Source organism: Argiope bruennichi, chromosome 7 (assembly GCF_947563725.1).
Source record: "Argiope bruennichi chromosome 7, qqArgBrue1.1, whole genome shotgun sequence".
Lineage (NCBI taxonomy): Eukaryota > Metazoa > Arthropoda > Arachnida > Araneae > Araneidae > Argiope > Argiope bruennichi.
In genome coordinates, this window is record NC_079157.1 from 24,032,497 (window position 1) to 24,053,949 (window position 21,453).

The 21,453-nt window shown below is 29.8% G+C and overlaps 1 protein-coding gene across 5 annotated transcripts in view; it reads right to left on the minus strand.

Moving 5' to 3' along the window:
• Positions 1-21,453, minus strand: part of LOC129976035 (retinaldehyde-binding protein 1-like) — a 71,950-nt gene that overhangs the window by 24,661 nt on the left and 25,836 nt on the right. The window contains exon 1 of one of the 5 annotated variants that reach the window (XM_056089373.1): positions 9,892-9,984. The exons of 3 other annotated variants lie outside the window; for them this stretch is intronic. In XM_056089373.1, coding sequence (XP_055945348.1) covers positions 9,892-9,938 — 47 coding nt within the window. In that variant the 5' untranslated portion in view covers positions 9,939-9,984. Of the gene's footprint in view, positions 1-1,271; positions 1,352-9,891; positions 9,985-21,453 lie in introns of those variants that run through there. One more of the 5 variants, XM_056089376.1, reaches the window with a different exon arrangement.

Below are 21,453 nucleotides of genomic sequence, written 5' to 3' on the forward strand. Positions count from 1 at the left end.
GCCACAAAATTTTGCATTCCGGTAAAAATATTTGTTATTTGTTCTTTAAATTTTTCTCGTAAACTCTGAAACGTAAGAAATATTTTGAATAAGTTTTTGTAGCAATAAATTGAATAATTAATTTTTAATTGGTAGAAAAACAAAAATAATTAATTTCATTTCAGACAATGCTAGATAGATAAATTAGTAAATAAATAGAATGAAAAATAAATTAGGATAATTCGAAATATTTTATTATTTTTTTATTAAATTATTATAAACTACATATTTGATTAAATTATGTAGTATACATTTCATATTTGCGAAGAATATGTGTATGGATATGTTTAATTCAGAAATTTTCTGTTTCATTGCCATTTCCTTTTGTTTAGAGATTCAATAAACCATATTTGTTTTAAAATGTCAAAGTTTCCTTTACAGGATGTCATTGTAAATATTTACAAAAGTTGGAATTTTTTTGATTTTGATAACATTTTTTTCTTTGGATTCGAATCCTTTTTAATTTTGTTATAAATACAGATTTTTATATTTTGGATTCTTATATAAAGCTCAAGAAATTCGACAAAATGCGGAATTATTAATAATTAGTCAAAGAATGGATATTGAAAAATAACTTTTATGATTTCTTTAAGCATTCAAGAAGAATTTTTTTTAAATTTTGATTTATTGAAATTTCTTAAAAATTTGCTTAAAGTCATTGCATTTATATATGTTTAGTAATATGCTCTTTTTTTATTGCAACATTAATTTTTATTACAAAAAGTTGCGGAAAATTTTGAATTCTATAAGCTAACTAACAATATGGCTATAGCTAAATTTAATGGCAATGTCTAGCCAATTTAAATTTCTCAAATTAGTATAAAAATATTAATATAAATATTTCACTCTTAATTTCTTCATTTTATTTATAATAATTTCATTTATAATCACATTTTATCTGTAATAAAAATAAAAATATTTCAGTCATTAATTGTTTTAATTTTATCTGTAAGAAAGAAGATTTATTTATTATAATAAAGCAAGGTATATTGATTTGTTGTAGCATACTTAAAAAAATACTTTCATAGATATATATTTAGGATTCTATAAGGGAAAAAATTTCTGTCACAGTGATAATTTGAATACATATGCAATAAAAATTTTAAAGAAATTCCAAAAGTTCTTGAATTTCTTAAACAGTAACTACGTGATAATAGCGTTGATTAATAAGAATTATATATATATATAACTAAAATAATTTTCTCTGAAATAAATACACAAGTTTCACTTACTTCTTCATTATTTCTTTCTTACTGATAATAAGTCTGTAGATAGGTTAGTTATATACTCTATTCTGAGCAGCAGTTATAAGAAAGAAAATGAATAATAATGCTAACTTGCTAAGAATAAATGTACTTAAAATTCTTGAACACATTGCTTATCCTTGAAGCCTTCTGCACGACTTTACGTAATAATCTATGCGTGATAACAGGATTTTAACAGGAAAAAAACCAATATAGATGCATTAAAAAGAAATATAGTTATTCGAAATGACTTAAATTGTTTTTAGTGGCATGAAACACGTTTAACAACACGAGGAACAGAAAAGGAAAATTAAACATTCCTAAAAAAGTAAAAAAAAAAAAAAAAAGTTTTTCTTTAAACATAAAATGAATTATATAACTTTCTCAATCAATAATGGATCCAGAAGAATCAGTTGGTATTAATCATACTTTACAGAAATCTTGGAAAATAACGTCGTTGATGGGTTACATAATGCACTGCGCTTACGTGTGTCTTTTTTATCTCTCGATGTGCGATGTGTGCTTAAATTTTATGCGAATTATTTAAATAAAATCAGCAGAAATTCTTCCTTCCCTTTAAAGGACTTCCCCGGTATACATATAAATATGACATTATTTTGTGTTTTCTAATCTGGTTAAGATTTGTGATTTCTAATCTGATTATTAAGTTCTTTAATCTGATTTGTTTCTATGATTTTTTAATTATCACTTTTATATGGAAACAAAAATGAAGCACAGAGGTTTGGTCCTTTGGCCGCTTAGGTCCAAAATTAGATACTTTACTATAATTCTGAAAATAAAATTTTGTCTCTCTAGCTATTTCCATTTCTTAATTATCGCATTCCCATACAGATGGACAGATAGACTACCTGGAAGGAATTAAGTCCAAAAATTTGAAATAAATCCACTCATTTGGTACATAAACCTCATATTAAATTTCATTTATCCCGCACAATCCGTTTTGAGGCTAAACTTACAAAATTTAGTTGAAGTTTGGGGATGAATGGTTTGGTTATTTTGGGCTGATTTCACGCCAAATATTATCCTCTCAATTTTTACTTTCTCGTATATATAGTATAGAAAAAGTGCAGTAATCGTCAAAAAATTCAAAATCGAGATTTTGACGAATCTCAACGTTTTAGCCCTCCTTGAGATCGAAAAAAAAAACATTTTTGAAAAAATGTCCGTCTATCTGTCTGTGACAAAGATAACTCGAAAACACTTTGAGTTACAGGGTTGAAATTTGTTAAACGGTCTTCACACCAATTGGCAGATTTCTATCAAATTTTGAGTAAAATTTGTTCAGAGAATGTGCGTCTGTCCGGCCTTTTATATGTAAATTAACACGATAATTACAAAACGAAGAGAGCTATATAGATGAAATTCGGTACACAGATTTAATGTCTATAGTGTAGGCACCTATCAAATTTTGAGCCAAAATCAATCACGCATTGACTGTCAGCCGGACTGTACTTTCAGAAACATGTAAACGCGATAATTGAAAAACACTATAACTTAAATATATCAAATTTAATATTGGATTTTGTGGTTATAATTACAGTTTTGTGTCAAATTTTGGTTTCAATCGGTGACGAAAAACGTGTCAAAAACACAAATTCGATTTTCGAATACTATTAACCACATGCCGTGGATTAATGCCGAAAAAAAAAACTCGCCAAGAAGGATGCGATGGAAGTAGAAATGCTAATTTCACGCCAAAAGTTATTTCGTAACTGTTGTACACCAGTGTCATGTAAGATTATCTCTGACATGACAAGTTTATTAAGAAGTGCATGAGAAAGTTTTTAGGGAGACTAATCCTGCTAGTTTTTATTACAAACTTGAAAACCATTTCTTACCCTTTCTTTTAAACACCAAAGATGGCTGATTTTTGGCGTCTTTATGAACTGTGGGCATGATTTTGTTGTGCTTGGTGAATCACCGGCCACTAATCTTAAGTCTTACACACATATTGGTATTATCTAATTCACAGACTGAGAGAGAGAGATGTAATTTCAACTAATGGGGGTGTCTTTCTCTAAACATTCTGTGATATTTAATTACAGAATGTTTAGAGGAAGAAAGAAGATGTTACAGTGTTTAAATAACATCTTTTTTCTTTTCAATATCACCAGCACGTTTCAGAGAGCGGTTTCGAATGTGGTAGCAAACAATTAAAATTCGCAACAAAGTCCACAATAGGGATTGTTTAAGCGTCAGAGACGTACTATAAGTATTTTTTGATAATTTCAATACTTTTTTCTCTCTTCATATACAAGACAGAAATAAACAAGTAATATATATATAAAACAAAATTTTTTAAGTCAATTCCTACTTAGATCAACAATTTTTTTAGATACTTTTTATTAAATAATTACAAAATTGGTGACAAACTTGGGAATCACTTGGCGACATGGCGATGGATTTGGCGACCAAATAGAAATTACTGGACTAACTTAATTAATTAATTAATATTTGAAAAAAAAACTGTATTAACATCAAGTGTCATCCACTACAAGTTTAAAAAAAATGTATTTGAACTTGTGTGGATGAATAAAAAGTAATTTATCAACGATTGAAAATTTGAACAAGATATAAATTGGAAAAAAGCTTTACAAAATGCATGTGGGCTTTTCTGCAATTTGTTGATTATTTTTAAATATAAAAGATTTTAAGCTAGCATAAACCGAGGCCGTGCGCGAAAAAGACAAGAGCGCTACCTAGAGGTGCTATAAAATTTACTAAGATCTGGATACAGCGACTGATGCTGTCGAGTTCTTGCGTCAACAAAAATAAAATGCAGACAAACTTACTATAAAATTAAATCTTATTACATTATAGACACTATTATCAAATTTACATCAACTTATTTTTATTCAAAATTCTAGCATGGTTTTTAAACAACAAATTAAAAGTTCCAAAAATATCACTGTTGCCAATCTGAATTTTACAACTATTTACAAAATAAAATTTATAATTATTAAAATAATCGTTTGCTACTTTTAAATAAAATATTTATGATTTATGTTGCAACAATGCAATCAAACTAGACGAAGAAAACAGACAAATGAAAGTTAAAGATTAATACGTTGCGATGTTCTAAAGGTTGGACTTTTTTTTTTCTTTTTCAAATTTAACTTTCTAGTATACGTTAAAGAAAAATGCCATAAAAATAAAGAGAAAATACTAGCAAAATTTGAACTTGATAAAGAAAAAGTATTGTAAATGTAAAAAAATTCGACCCCGAAATTTTGACGAATCTCTATCTTTCAGATATCGATGAGTCCGAGAATACATATTTGGAATTATGTCTATCTATTAAGTGATCAGTCAAAAACACGTTGGGCTAAATGGGTGATATTCGATATGTTGTGTTAACGCAAATTTTGCAGTCCCCTATTAAGTTATAAATGAAATCATAAAAAAGAAAGTATGTTTATGCGCATGTGTATGGGATAATTTAAGAAAGAAAAAAACTAAAATAATGAAATTTAGTATATAATTGTCAGATTCGTTGATATATATTAAATTTTGCTCTAAATATTCCAAAGTGATTGCCAACTCTCAGTTAGTATGTTAGTATATTAGTAAACATGGTAATACAAAAATGCAAAAAGCAATAAAATTTGTAGATTTGTGTCGAATATCGAATCAGATCGATGCATAGAAAAGTGTCTAAAATGCATTGTAACGTTCCCCGTTTCCCAGTACTGATAAGACATTTACAGCCAGCTGTATCGTCTCTGTTAATGACTAAATTCCTCGAGACAGCCAGATGGTGGATATTCTCACCTGGGTGGTCTCGCATCTGTTCATTAGCGGCTACAGGGAAAGGCCACATGTGGGAATTCCTCGTCCAAGAGATATTGAGAGTACCTTCAAAGAGAAAGGGGTGTCCAAACATCTGGATGCTAAATGTTTCTCATTGTGAAAGGACTATGATAACTCCGTGTTCCAGAATAGTCAGTTGTGAAAGGTGCATCATACAAAGGACCTTCCCACGACCGACTGGCGCCGCTGAGAGAGCATACTGCTGAACCCCGATTGGCCGAAAAAGAGCTCAAATGACCAATGTAAATTAAGAGGCTGAGATTGTCGCCAAAACAAAGTGCGGAGTTTTTTTTTAGGCCACAGGAGGAGTTTAGGAGTTTTTTTTTTAGAGAAAAAACGAATTGCAGGCAGATTGTTGGACTACGCCCACGAGTTCGGAGTCCGAGGACCAACTGAGTTTCAAGAAGGCCTTCGACTTCGACTGTTGTGTTTCCTACTACAGGTGTAAATCACTATTTATTTAACCAAGATTAGAACAAATTGTTCTTTTGTATATATAGGGCTGTAAAATAAAGAATTGTCTGGAAATTTTGCTTCGTTATTTGATCAGTCTAGATCAAGACATTACAGCATGTTCAGTTTTCGTCGTTATACTACAAAGCCAAAAAAGTGCCATTTTGCTTCACTACTTGCAGAAATCTTGAATTTCTCTTGCGAACTTTGATATGACTTCCGAGGGTTTGCGTTTCCTTCTCCATTTTCCTCGATTCGTTCAAGAGATACGAAGCAGGGAAGAAGGGGAACCAAAAAAGAAAAAGAAACCCTATAAACGGAGGTAAATGGTCCAAAATAGTTCTCAATTTTCTTTATTATATTACCAAGCACACACAAAAAAATATGATTTTGCTTCACCACTCGCAGAAATATTCGATTTCTTTTGCGGATTTTGTCATGACTTCCGAGTTTTTGTGTATCTTTCCCTCGATTTGTTCAAGAGATATAAAGCAGGGACGAAGGAGAACCAAAAAGAAAAAAAACTCATACAGAGGTGCTAGATTTATTGAAACACACAAGTAAATCAATATAATCTTAGGTCTGGATTATCTAAGTATGAAGGAAAGTCAAAGAAAGAATATTCCCCTTGGAATTTTTTTTCTTTAGGGAAATAAATACCTATAAAAAACAGACAGAAAAAGGAAAAACTTTCAGAAAAATAACTGAGACTTTTGAAAAGCATAGAATTTTCCTTATTACAGACTATAATAAAAGAGACTTCTTGATTTGTTTTGAATATCATTATACAAAAAAAAAGCTTGATTAAAGAAACATGAGCATTCAAGATGTTTTTAAAGACGTAATGAAAAATTCATTCTTGTTGAGGGATTAAAAAAACTACTTACATTTTGCCAATACTCTTCTGCAATAGATTTTTGTAAGAATTTTATGTTATACATAAAAATGTTTTTAGTTTTTTGAAAAAATATTGTTTATGTTAATGAAACATCATATTGAAATATTAGGGAAGCTCAAGTGCTTTTTACAAATTTTATACTAATTCATTATAGTAACAGTACTAGTACTAGTGCATTCGATTTTCTTTGCCAACAAATAAATAAAATAAAAAGCAGGGAACAATTTCCCTCTTGAATTAAAAGTTTGTTACATTTTTAGGTAGTAAACGATCTGTAAGCTGCATGATGCGGTTTTTGATTTTAATATAAAAAATAATAATTAGTGTTTTTCTCTAATATTAGCGGAAAATGTTTTTATGCAAAAACCATTCTTGTATTATTTTAAAATTGAATAAGATTAGCTTTATAGAGATAAAAATTTTATTTTCGTGCACTTTTTTCCTTTTATTTTAATATGTTATTCAACATTTAATTCAAAATGACTTATATAATAGATTTTTATCACTTATTCGATACTGAAATGCTCTGTAGTCTGTTTAGTTGTGAAATTGGCCAATTGAAGTAATCAAAAAGGTGATTTTTTTTCAATGTTATGAAAATGATTTTTTTTTGTGAGATTAATAATTTTGGAAGATTTGGAGATCATTTTCCGTAGGTAATTCATAGCGATTACCTATCTGACGACGATTACGCGTATTTCCGCGCTCGTTTAAACTTTCTACTTAATATCTACTTCTTGATTTCTATTGCATTTTCTTTTCACTTGCAGCGGCCAAACAGGCGATAAATGACTGCTTGTTTCGCCAACTGGCGATAAGCATCAATCATACCTTTGGAGATGAACTTTGCTCTCCAACGGATACGAGTGACTCACTTCCTGCCTTCGCCAGCTGGCTTAGAACGTCTGTCTCGTGCTGGTCGATGGAATTACGGCCAATGTATCATGTTATATATTTGTTAATTTAATTTGTAATTAAAATTTATTTTTGTTATTTACATGGCTGGCAGTTTTCATTAAGTAAAATGTTTTAATACTTTAATTTAAAGTAAATTTGGCTATGCGTGTTAAACCACGCACCAAACACTGATTGAATGGAGTTTCTGGTGATATGCCGAGATCTCTCTTGACCATTTCTAACAATATTTTGCGGCTCTGTTAATTAGCGAAGCGTTGAATTAAATGTAACTATAAAAATTTTCAATGGAACAGTTTGAAAATTTATATCGCAATTTATTTACATTTGACTGTTGCCAATAGCGAATAAGTAATAAAAAAGATTTCTGTATCTCGTATATTAGCGTTTCATATATAGAGATTATTGCTAAAAAACATCTTTACCCCATTTTAAAATTTAAAAAATAAGTTTTTTAGTGTTATAAATTTAATTTCCTTGTAATTTTTTTATCTAATATTAAAACTTGGTTACAATTATTCTTAAATATAATTTACAGAAATACTTTTCATTATCTTAATTACAGGAATGGTATTAAAGCACGTAGTATCAAAAATAAACACGTTTTTTTTTGTGTTTATATTATTGAAGCTAAGCTATTAACGGAAAATTTTAAAGAGATGACGTTATTAACGGAAAATCATGTTTAAAGACTTGCCATGCGATTATGTCTCAAATACTTCCTTCATTTTCTTCTTGTTTTTTTACTAAGTTCAATAATAATATTAATTATATATTTAGGAAAAAAAAGAACAAATAAAAACAACTAAATCCATTCCACAGTTTTCTCTTCTACTTGTAGTAAAGCTTTTAGTTACAATTTTTATCAACGTGATGGCAACACCTTGACGAAAGTTAGTTTCTCTCATGCACGTGTGCTTTGCACGTGGAGCTAAATTTTATTTTCTTTTATTTGTTTTTTTCTGAAATAGATAAAAAGGTTTTGATTAAATTTATGAATGAACTTACACGCAAACTGTAGTGGTAGTCGAGCATTTTACGCATTTCAATGATTTTGCTTTATGATCCGTAATATATGAAACATTTTTGTACTATATTTAAGATTAAAGTTCGGTTGACATAGTTGAATTATTTTAGGACGATTTCTTGCCAAATATAATCCTGTTTATTTTTCGTTGCAACTCTATAAATCGTTTCTTACCATTTCTTGTAACCATTCAAAATGATGGACTTTTGTCGTGTTTTAGGACGATTGATATGATTTTGTCTTGTTTCTCCAAGAAAATTATACTAATCTCAAGCCTTACTTTTGAATTCGTCGTGACAAATAATATTTCCCAAAGTAAAATGAAATTCAATTATATATTTTCGCAACTACTTCCTGAAGCAACGCTTATCGTCCGAGAACTAATTACAAATTAGATTTCAACGGATCTGTATAAATTCTCGGAATCAGATTTCACAATACAATGTTGCTAATTATATTAATAAATTACAGAAAACCTTTTGGTAAGACATAAGTCAAAATAGTCATATTTAATACAAAATCGCCAAAAAAAAAAAAAAAAAGAAAATTCGATTTAGTGATCGGATATAATTCATAAGTAGAACCAGCTTTTTGGTGATCACAGACAAAGCTTACTTGTGAAAATCATGTACTGCTATGCAACAATCGCACAAGATACAGTCCGTCTAACTAATTATCGCACAATAAAATTGGGATTATCTATCTTCGTAGAAATACGTACATTATAAGTATCTAGAATATTTTTTTTCATGCAAGCAGTCATTTTCATATTTAGATTTACACAAACTATTTTTTCCTCAAATGGCGATTTTCAGTGCCGAATACGGGTTTAAATTCTGCGGATTAAAATAGCTCGCATATCCAGATTGTCCCAAAAAATGTAACATGTATTTATTTCCTTTTCAACTACAAAGTTCCATTAATTAAGATAGGAAATTTTATGAATACACTTTGAAATATGTAAAAGTTGATTAAAAAATTTTGAAAAAAATTATCTTTTATGCGGGCCCGTAATGTTAAAATATCAGTTAGTAAAATAATTCTTTTACATTCATCCATACGTATACAAGTTTAAAGTTTCTGTCTGTAAAACTTCCAAAAATATATTTATTTTTCAATTTAAATGGGCTTGCCACAAAGTTAGATGGATTAAATGCTTCAATACCGTATTGTTTCAATGCATAAAAACTATGATGGTTAAGCCTATTTTCACTCTCGATTATTAGGCATTTCGATTAAAGTTTATTTCTTAATTTCTCTTGCGTCTTCTGACTGAAAGAAATGTTTGACACGGCGAGCAGCATTTATCATATAATAATTTTATTTAATTACCGTTTTTTAATTAAGTGTTTTTAATTAAGTGTAATAAACTTTCGTATATTAATATGCTTACATTTCATTACTGCCATTCTTAATAAATAAAAAAAAGGCGATTTGTGTGTCACGTAGGTTAACGTTTTCATATGATGAGATTTGCTACTTACACATAATGTTGCTCAGTTTTACTGGTTGACAATTGCAACTTCGACATAATAAGAAGAAACTTGAGAAATTGAACATCCAAAGTGTCTGCGAGAAGTATGCAATTCTAGACAGGAAAAATTATTTCTTTCCTCACAGTTATGTGCGTGATATTAAGCTTTTCTAATAATTCATATGTTAAAGGTACGAGAGAAATTTGAAATTCTGATGATATATGTTGCATGTAATTGTACCACAGCTGTGTGGGATTAAGTATTGTCAAAAATTGAAAAGCTTCATTGACATTTAAAAAAAACGCCATTCTCGAAGAGATCGAACCATAGAGGCAATCCCTTCGAACTTCAATTGAAATTAACTTCATAAGCCTCATGAGTTTGTCGCCAATATGGTAACCCAAAAAATCAAGCGGAATAATTTTAGTAGCAACCCTTCAGTTAATCTTTTATTTGTTATAGAGTTGTAATCCTACTATACGAGTCATTAAGAGAAATAATGATAAAAATTAAATAATACATTTCTTTTAATTTTAACATTAGATTAAAATGTGAATCTAATTTCTTTTAAATAATATCATTTGGAATAAAAAAACAATATACTAGAGTTTTACGTAGAGTTACGTTTTCATATAATGAGATTTGCTACTTACACATAATGTTGCTCAGTTTTACTGGTTGACCGTTGCAACTTCGACATAATAAGAAGAAACTTGAGAAATTGAACATCCAAAGTGTCTGCGAGAAGTATGCAATTCTAGACAGGAAAAATTATTTCTTTCCTCACAGTTATGTGCGTGATATTAAGCTTTTCTAATAATTGATATGTTAAAGGTACGAGAGAAATTTGAAATTCTGATGATATATGTTGCATGTGATTGTACCACAGCAGTGTGGGATTAAGTATTGTCAAAAATTGAAAAGCTTCATTGACAGTTAAAAAAAACGCCATTCTCGAAGAGATCGAACCATAGAGGCAATCCCTTCGAACTTCAATTGAAATTAACTTAATAAGCCTCATGAGTTTGTCGCCAATATGGTAACTCAAAAAATCAAGCGGAATAATTTTAGTAGCAACCCTTCAGTTAATCTTTTATTTGTTATAGAGTTGTAATCCTACTATACGAGTCATTAAGAGAAATAATGATAAAAATTAAATAATACATTTCTTTTAATTTTAACATTAGATTAAAATGTGAATCTAATTTCTTTTAAATAATATCATTTGGAATAAAAAAACAATATACTAGAGTTTTACGTAGAGTTACGTTTTCATATAATGAGATTTGCTACTTACACATAATGTTGCTCAGTTTTACTGGATGACAATTGCAACTTCGACATAATAAGGAGAAACTTGAGAATTGATCATCCAAAGCGTCTGAGAGAAGTATGCAATTCTAGACAGGAAAAATTATTTCTTTCCTCACAGTTATGTGCGTGATATTAAGCTTTTCTAATAATTGATATGTTAAAGGTACGAGAGAAATTTGAAATTCTGATGATATATTATGTTGCATGTAATTGTACCACAGCTGTGTGGGATTAAGTATTGTCAAAAATTGAAAAGCTTCAGTGACAGTTAAAAAAACGCCATTCTCGAAGAGATCGAACCATAGAGGCAATCCCTTCGAACTTCAATTGAAATTAACTTCATAAGCCTCATGAGTTTGTCGCCAATATGGTAACCCAAAAAATCAAGCGGAATAATTTTAGTAGCAACCCTTCAGTTAATCTTTTATTTGTTATGGAGTTGTAATCCTACTATACGAGTCATTAAGAGAAATAATGATAAAAATTTAATAATACATTCCTTTTAATTTTAACATTATATTAAAATGTGAATCTAATTTCTTTTAAATAATATCATTTGGAATAAAAAAACAATATACTAGAGTTTTACGTAGAGTTACGTTTTCATATAATGAGATTTGCTACTTACACATAATGTTGCTCAGTTTTACTGGTTGACAATTGCAACTTCGACATAATAAGAAGAAACTTGAGAAATTGAACATCCAAAGCGTCTGCGAGAAGTATGCAATTCTAGACAGGAAAAATTATTTCTTTCCTCACAGTTATGTGCGTGATATTAAGCTTTTCTAATAATTGATATGTTAAAGGTACGAGAGAAATTTGAAATTCTGATGATATATGTTGCATGTAATTGTACCACAGCTGTGTGGGATTAAGTATTGTCAAAAATTGAAAAGCTTCAGTGACAGTTAAAAAAACGCCATTCTCGAAGAGATCGAACCATAGAGGCAATCCCTTCGAACTTCAATTGAAATTAACTTCATAAGCCTCATGAGTTTGTCGCCAATATGGTAACCCAAAAAATCAAGCGGAATAATTTTAGTAGCAACCCTTCAGTTAATCTTTTATTTGTTATAGAGTTGTAATCCTACTATACGAGTCATTAAGAGAAATAATGATAAAAATTAAATAATACATTCATTTTAATTTTAACATTATATTAAAATGTGAATCTAATTTCTTTTAAATAATATCATTTGGAATAAAAAAACAATATACTAGAGTTTTACGTAGAGTTACGTTTTCATATAATGAGATTTGCTACTTACACATAATGTTGCTCAGTTTTACTGGTTGACAATTGCAACTTCGACATAATAAGAAGAAACTTGAGAAATTGAACATCCAAAGCGTCTGCGAGAAGTATGCAATTCTAGACAGGAAAAATTATTTCTTTCCTCACAGTTATGTGCGTGATATTAAGCTTTTCTAATAATTGATATGTTAAAGGTACGAGAGAAATTTGAAATTCTGATGATATATTATGTTGCATGTAATTGTACCACAGATGTGTGGGATTAAGTATTGTCAAAAATTGAAAAGCTTCAGTGACAGTTAAAAAAACGCCATTCTCGAAGAGATCGAACCATAGAGGCAATCCCTTCGAACTTCAATTGAAATTAACTTAATAAGCCTCATGAGTTTGTCGCCAATATGGTAACTCAAAAAATCAAGCGGAATAATTTTAGTAGCAACCCTTCAGTTAATCTTTTATTTGTTATAGAGTTGTAATCCTACTATACGAGTCATTAAGAGAAATAATGATAAAAATTAAATAATACATTTCTTTTAATTTTAACATTAGATTAAAATGTGAATCTAATTTCTTTTAAATAATATCATTTGGAATAAAAAAACAATATACTAGAGTTTTACGTAGAGTTACGTTTTCATATAATGAGATTTGCTACTTACACATAATGTTGCTCAGTTTTACTGGATGACAATTGCAACTTCGACATAATAAGGAGAAACTTGAGAATTGATCATCCAAAGCGTCTGAGAGAAGTATGCAATTCTAGACAGGAAAAATTATTTCTTTCCTCACAGTTATGTGCGTGATATTAAGCTTTTCTAATAATTGATATGTTAAAGGTACGAGAGAAATTTGAAATTCTGATGATATATTATGTTGCATGTAATTGTACCACAGCTGTGTGGGATTAAGTATTGTCAAAAATTGAAAAGCTTCAGTGACAGTTAAAAAAACGCCATTCTCGAAGAGATCGAACCATAGAGGCAATCCCTTCGAACTTCAATTGAAATTAACTTAATAAGCCTCATGAGTTTGTCGCCAATATGGTAACCCAAAAAATCAAGCGGAATAATTTTAGTAGCAACCCTTCAGTTAATCTTTTATTTGTTATGGAGTTGTAATCCTACTATACGAGTCATTAAGAGAAATAATGATAAAAATTTAATAATACATTCCTTTTAATTTTAACATTATATTAAAATGTGAATCTAATTTCTTTTAAATAATATCATTTGGAATAAAAAAACAATATACTAGAGTTTTACGTAAAGTTACGTTTTCATATAATGAGATTTGCTACTTACACATAATGTTGCTCAGTTTTACTGGTTGACAATTGCAACTTCGACATAATAAGAAGAAACTTGAGAAATTGAACATCCAAAGCGTCTGCGAGAAGTATGCAATTCTAGACAGGAAAAATTATTTCTTTCCTCACAGTTATGTGCGTGATATTAAGCTTTTCTAATAATTGATATGTTAAAGGTACGAGAGAAATTTGAAATTCTGATGATATATTATGTTGCATGTAATTGTACCACAGCTGTGTGGGATTAAGTATTGTCAAAAATTGAAAAGCTTCAGTGACAGTTAAAAAAAACGCCATTCTCGAAGAGATCGAACCATAGAGGCAATCCCTTCGAACTTCAATTGAAATTAACTTAATAAGCCTCATGAGTTTGTCGCCAATATGGTAACCCAAAAAATCAAGCGGAATAATTTTAGTAGCAACCCTTCAGTTAATCTTTTATTTGTTATAGAGTTGTAATCCTACTATACGAGTCATTAAGAGAAATAATGATAAAAATTAAATAATACATTTCTTTTAATTTTAACATTAGATTAAAATGTGAATCTAATTTCTTTTAAATAATATCATTTGGAATAAAAAAACAATATACTAGAGTTTTACGTAGAGTTACGTTTTCATATAATGAGATTTGCTACTTACACATAATGTTGCTCAGTTTTACTGGTTGACAATTGCAACTTCGACATAATAAGAAGAAACTTGAGAAATTGAACATCCAAAGCGTCTGCGAGAAGTATGCAATTCTAGACAGGAAAAATTATTTCTTTCCTCACAGTTATGTGCGTGATATTAAGCTTTTCTAATAATTGATATGTTAAAGGTACGAGAGAAATTTGAAATTCTGATGATATATGTTGCATGTAATTGTACCACAGCTGTGTGGGATTAAGTATTGCAACTTAGTATAGGTATCGAAAACGTTCTTCCTGAACAAGTTTTATAAACACTTAAATCTATATATTACTTAACCGTTTTTACTTTTTCGTATACTAAATACGGAGAAAGTATAGTAATCATAAAAAAATTCGAACTTGAGTGACTTATGAACAACTTAAATTTAGAATTTCTAATGTTAAATGAGTGTCTCTTTTTTTACAACAAATTTCAAATGCGATAAATCATTATTTTTTTACAATTTTATATTAAAATATTTAAAAATAAGATAAAAATTATGTTTTTTTTTTCAAAAAAAAAAAAAGAGTGAAAGTATATTTTATAAATTTTTAAATTCGCAAATTAATTTTTTTAAATAGAAACATACAAAAATTTTATGCCACTCGAAGTCGAATGATATAAGATATCGCATTTCAAATTGTATCGTTTCAGTCTAGCAATTTCTAGGAAATGAAGTAATCATCAATAGTTTTCAGAAAAGAGTTATCTTTCTTTAGGAGGTATTTCTACTTTTCTAAGAATCTGAAGGCATTAAAAAAAATGACAAAATGAAATAGAACAGAATATATGTAACGCTCCGTTGCTTTAGACTAAGAAAAAGCGAAAAATACTTACAACAAATGTTTAAAAATTGTTACTTTAAATTACTTGTTATAATTTAATATTCTTTATGTAAAAATGCTTAAATATACAAAGTTAAAAATAAAATCTTTAAAATGATTAAAACTATCTTTTTCATATCAAAAGCTTATGCTATTTTTGTCTCATTTATAAATTAATGTTTCAGAAAATAAGCAAATATCTATCATTTTTAAACTTCTTTCAAGAATTTTTCAATTAAAACTTGTTTTCAATATTATTGTAACTAATCTATAATTTTGCTTTCCTGCGCAGTTAATTTCATAGTAAGGAAGAAAAATTCACTGATACCTGTAACAGATACTAAATGTCAGACTACGATGACGAGTTTTGAAGACTAATTTGGTTATTTTTGCAATAAAATTATTTGGTTCAAGTATGAGGAAATATTGGTGATATCTCTTTTAGGAGCAAAGATACAGGATCCATCTAGATCTTTCGATGGGCTATTATGAGATCCTTAAAAGTTTGGTGTACCCTCGAGAGACAATAGTTGGGAGAATTTTATCTTCAGAGTTTTAATCTCCATCCAGCTTCTCAGAGGTTTCGTGTTTTTAGTTTTTTAATGACAATTTTTTTTGCTTGTGTGCTGTTAATTTCTGCCATTTCTGCTTTTGTAAACGCTTCGGCTATAACTTGCTAACTTTGCTTTCAAGTTGTACAAAGCATAATTAATTCGTTATCGAGTTAGTTGGAACGATTTCTCATTTAAAATGGCTGATTTTATAAAAAATTCATAGTAAAGGTAGAATATAAGGAATTTATATTCATGGTAGAAGAGAACATTATAAGAAAAACCTATATGAAAACATAAGTTGAATTTATTATTTTATGCAGAGTGTCTCTCGACTATTGTTAAAATGTATTGTTATTGTAATTTTGTGAATAAAAATACAAATAAAAGCCTGCATTTCTTATTCTTTCTTATTTAACTAAGTTCGCTCCTAACGAAAATTTTAACCAGAAGATGTTTTCACTCAAATTAAAATGTTAGGGAGGCTGGGAAAATGGCGCCATATAGGCTAAAGCTGTCATGCTATGTATTCACAACAAACTATAGCCGGTAAGAAGGTCCCGATACTAGTTGCAATCTAACGAGCAGCTTCAGAAATTGTCTCAATATGATCTCTAGTTCTAGCTAGAGAAATGTACTCCTTATTGCGGGAAATATTACTTTTGACTTTTTTTTTTCTTTATCATTTCTGTCTTATGCGTAAATAGTTATATCTTTCTGTGATAATTTATAGATGTAATTAGTATGCGTACTCATTTTACCGACATTTATTTAAATTAATATATTATTATTACTTTGAAAGTAAAAATAAATTCAAATTCGAGATTTTCACAAATTTTCACGTTTTAGATCTTCCTGAATTCGGAAAACACATTTTTAGAAAATGTCAGTCCGTCTGCCTGTGTTGACAAATGTAACGTTTAGATGAAATTTGATATACGGTCTTAACATCAAATTTGCAATCCGTCAAATTTTGAGCAAAATCATTTCAGAAGTCTGTCTGTCTGCATTTCCAGAACAGTATAAACGCAAAAACACAACGAGTTAAATATATCGAATTTGATATAAGTTTTTATGATTACAAGTGTAACTTTGCATCAAATTTTAGTTTCAATCAGCTGGGGAAAACGAGTCTAAAATACAAATTCAACTTTCAGATGCTATTAACCATTTGCAAGGGATTAATCGCCAAAAACTTCGCCAATATGATCAAAGTTGGCGAGATACGATAGATTCAGTAAAAACACTAAATTCACGAGAAAGTTTAATATTTCGTAACTATTGTATATCAAGGTTGTACAAGGCATTCTCTGGGATAACGACCTTTTTTAGAGTATGCGAGAAAATTCTAGGGAGACCACTTCCACTGGTTTAATGAATAATTGTCTTCAATTACCGTGAATTAGAATGGTCCGCCATATTGTTCTACCGCCAAAACTGGGACTAAGCATCATAATAGAAGTGTAATTCTATAAATCTATTCATTTCGAACAGCTTTTAATTATTTTTAGATGTTCCACATAAGAAGAAGAAATACTGAAAAGGCAAAATGGATAAATGCCGAACTTAAAGCAGCTAAAAAGCAATTGTTGGATGAAAAGTCAATACAAAAATACAGCCTAATTGTTTAATATTCAAAAGTAATCTTATAATTTTATATCCAAGGTAACGCTATATTATAATAAAAATATAGGAAAGAATTTCATGGATTTATCTGTACCCTAGAAGATTCAGACGACTATGTTCTCCACAAGCGCCATTTTATTCCATTCAAAATCATATCCTTTTCGGCCTTACTCAAAGCTTTTCTTTTTAATCTCTTCGTCGGTGGACTGAAAGAAATGTTTTCACTATCCATTAGCATAAAATATCAAATCCATCAACAACAAAAAATCATTCATCGATTTCTGTTGTCAACGGCCGAACAGCTTAAAGCAGAAGCTCCGACTGCCTATAGAATGTTAAAGTTGGCGCTCCTGGCAAAGTGCCAGATGTTTAATCCTCGCCAAAAAAATCAGGCGCGTTTATTTAGTTTCGTTCTCTAGACTCGATGAATAGACTAGCTACTTCGCCGAGAATATTGGTTGTGTTTGATTTCATGTAAATTGTTTTGATACAACAGCCCCAAGATTCTATCACATTGTATGATATTAACGCTATATCATTTAAATGGTCTTATTGTATACATTAAACATTTCAAACGGAGACAATCTCTTAACAGCGCTACTAAAAATGCAAATATCCGCTTAATATACTGTTCTTTTCAGTATTCTGAGACGACCACTTTTCGACTATTCTATCTGATCAAGGGGAGAGACAAGGAAAGAAGAGCGCATTTCTAGAATTCTTCGTCATTCTTTGACCCCGATTTTTACCCTATTAGATACTTTTTTGTTCAATTTTTTTTTCACGTGTAAGTGAATATCGTGTCGTTTCTGCCCTTAATTTTAATTCAATCTACGAGTAATTTCGAGTTTATTTTATTGTTAAACTAGCCTCCTTTGGCGACCAGCCGATTCACCAATCTTAATGTTCGTTTAAATTTTAATAATTAAATAGGTTGAACCGGAGTTTAACCCCCTTCTTCGCCAAGTTGCGATAACGCGCCAAAACTGGCAATCTTTATTATGCACTATAATTGAACATCTGCTCCTTTGCTTTTGAACATTTCGCAAGGCCGTTGCTGGCGATTTTTAAAAATTGTGCCAAGCAGGGAGTTAAACTCCGGTCGTACCATTAAATATTTTACGCAATTCCAACTTTAATAGATTCTTCAGCAAAATATTTTAAAACTTCAAAGTTTGAGAGTCATATAATTCACTCATAATATTATAAAGGCCTTCAGTCATAACGTGATATGTATCTCTCTAATTTTCTGTTACCCCTCGTAGAATTTATGCTTTAAATTAAAGTGGAAATAATTAATCTGTAATTAATATAATAATATTTTTTACTGAAACAAAGCATTTTTTTATAATATGATTACTGATGACAGAGTCACTGAGCGTTTAAACTTTATGGGCACTAAAGAATATCTTTCTTAATTTATGTAAAATTTCAAGAATTTGTCAACAAAATTTTCTCAGATTCATCATGAACAGATCGATTCATTAACAATGTTTAATTTTAAATGCATCAAACACTCAGAAAATAAAATGAATCGTTTAAAATAATCGGTCGAAAACAGGTTTAAAAAAACTACTTAAAAAACGATGTACTTAAAACTATAAGCATATACAAAAAATATATAACTAACATAAATACAAATTACTTACAAAAGCATGCAACTAACCTAAAAATAATTTAAATCATCCGTTGATAATGGTTGTCATGGCAACAATCAGAACACAATGCGTGCGCATGCGTGAATTTTCTTCGCCAGTTACAGTAACGCAAATGCGTGAATTTTTCTACGCCAGTTGGGGTAACGCTATGCAGATTATACATTTTTAATTTAATTTATTCTGTGTTATTTTAATTCAAAAGTACTTCAGAATGAATCCGAAACATGGATTCATTAACAATGTTTAATTTTAAATGCATAAAACATTAAGAAAATAAGCAGAATCGTTTGAAATAATCCGCCGAAAAATGTTAACCCTAGTCTCATTACTGTTGGGAGAAAAATGCTGAAGCCTTACTCATTTGGCGGTGGGGAAAATGGAAGATTTTTTTGGCGGAAAAGTTGGCGGTAGGGAAAATGGAAGATTTTTTTTGGCGGAAAAGTTGGCGGTGGGGAAAATGGAAGATTTTTTCGGTGGGAAAGTTAGTTTTTAATTAATAATTAAAATTCTAATTAAAATTTCAAAAAAGAGGACCCCAGGTGCACATTCCCGACCTCTAAGGTATACATGTACCAAATTTGGTAGCTGCATGTCAAATGACCTGGCCTGTAGAGCGCCAACACACACACACACACATTGAGTTTTATTATAAGTACTAGCCGCCTTTGGCGACCAGCTGGTTCGCCAATCTTAATGTTCGTTTAAATTTTAATAATTAAATAGGTTGAACCGGAGTTTAACCCCCTTCTTCGCCAAGTTGCGATAACGCTCCAAAGCTGGCAATCTTTATTATGCACTATAATTGAACATCTGCTCCTTTGCTTTTGAACATTTCGCAAGGCCGTTGTTGGCGATTTTTAAAAATTGCTCCAAGCAGGGGGTTAAACTCCGGTCGTACCATTAAATATTTTACGCAATTCCAACTTTAATAGATTCTTCGGCAGAATATTTTAAAACTTCAAATTTTGATAGTCATATAATTCACTCATAATATTATAAGGGCCTTCAGTCATAGCCTGATATGTATCTCTCTAATTTTCTGTTACCCCTAGTAGAAATTATGCTTTAAATTAAAGTGTAAATGATTATTCTGCAAGTAATATAATAATATTTTTTACTGAAACAAAGCATTTTTTTAATACTATGATTACTGATAATAGAGTCACTGAGCGTTTAGACTTTATGGGCACTAAAGAATATCTTTTTCAATTTATGTAATATCTCAAGAATTTGTCAACAAAAATTTCTCAGATTCATCATGAACAGATCGATTCATTAACAATGTTTAATTTTAAATGCATCAAACACTAAAAAAATAAAATGAATCGTTTAAAATAATCGGTCGAAAACACGTTTAAAAAAATACTTAAAAAACGATGTACTTAAAACTATAAGCATATACAAAAAAGTATATAACTAACATAAATACAATTTAATTTCAAAAGCATCCAATTAACCTAAAAATAATTTAAATCATTGAAAATAGGTTAAAAAAACTACTTAAAAAACGATGTACTTAAAACTATAAGCATATACAAAAAATATATAACTAACATAAATACAATTTACTTAAAAAAGCATGGAACTAACCTAAAAATAATTTAAATCGTCCGTTGGTTGCCATGTCAAAAGTCAGAAAACAATGCGCATGCGTGAATTTTCTTCGCTAGTTACGTTAACGCAAGTGCGTGAATTTTTCCACGCCAGTTGGGGTAACGCTATGCAGATTATACATTTTTAATTTCCTTTATTCTGTGTTATTTTAATTCAAAAGTACTTCAGAATGAATGTGAAACATGGATTAATTAACAATGTTTAATTTTAAATGCATAAAACATTAAGAAAATAAACAGAATCGTTTGAAATAATCCGCCGAAAAATGTTAACCCTAGCCTCAATTCTGTTGGGAGAAAAAATAACTGAAAGTTGGCGGTGGGGAAAATGGAAGATTTTTTTGGCGCAAAAGTTGGCGGTGGGGAAAATGGAAGATTTTTTTTGGCGGGAAAGTTAGTTTTTAACTAATAATTAAAATTCTAATTAAAATTTCAAAAAAAGGGACCCCAGGTGCACATTCCCGACCTCTAAGGTATACATGTACCAAATTTGATAGCTGTATGTCAAATGACCTGACCTGTAGAGCGCCAACACACACACACACACATTGAGCTTTATTATAAGTATAGATATAGATATAGATGTAAACATCTTGCACTTTCATTTTTCCTCTCGCCCCTATTTTGACGAATTAAACCCATTCTAACGCATGCGCAAAAGCACGGAGAGTTTCAGAATCCTTTGTCAAACAATATTTTCTAAGTTTTGTGATATTTTAAATTTATTTTTCTAAAAATTCGTT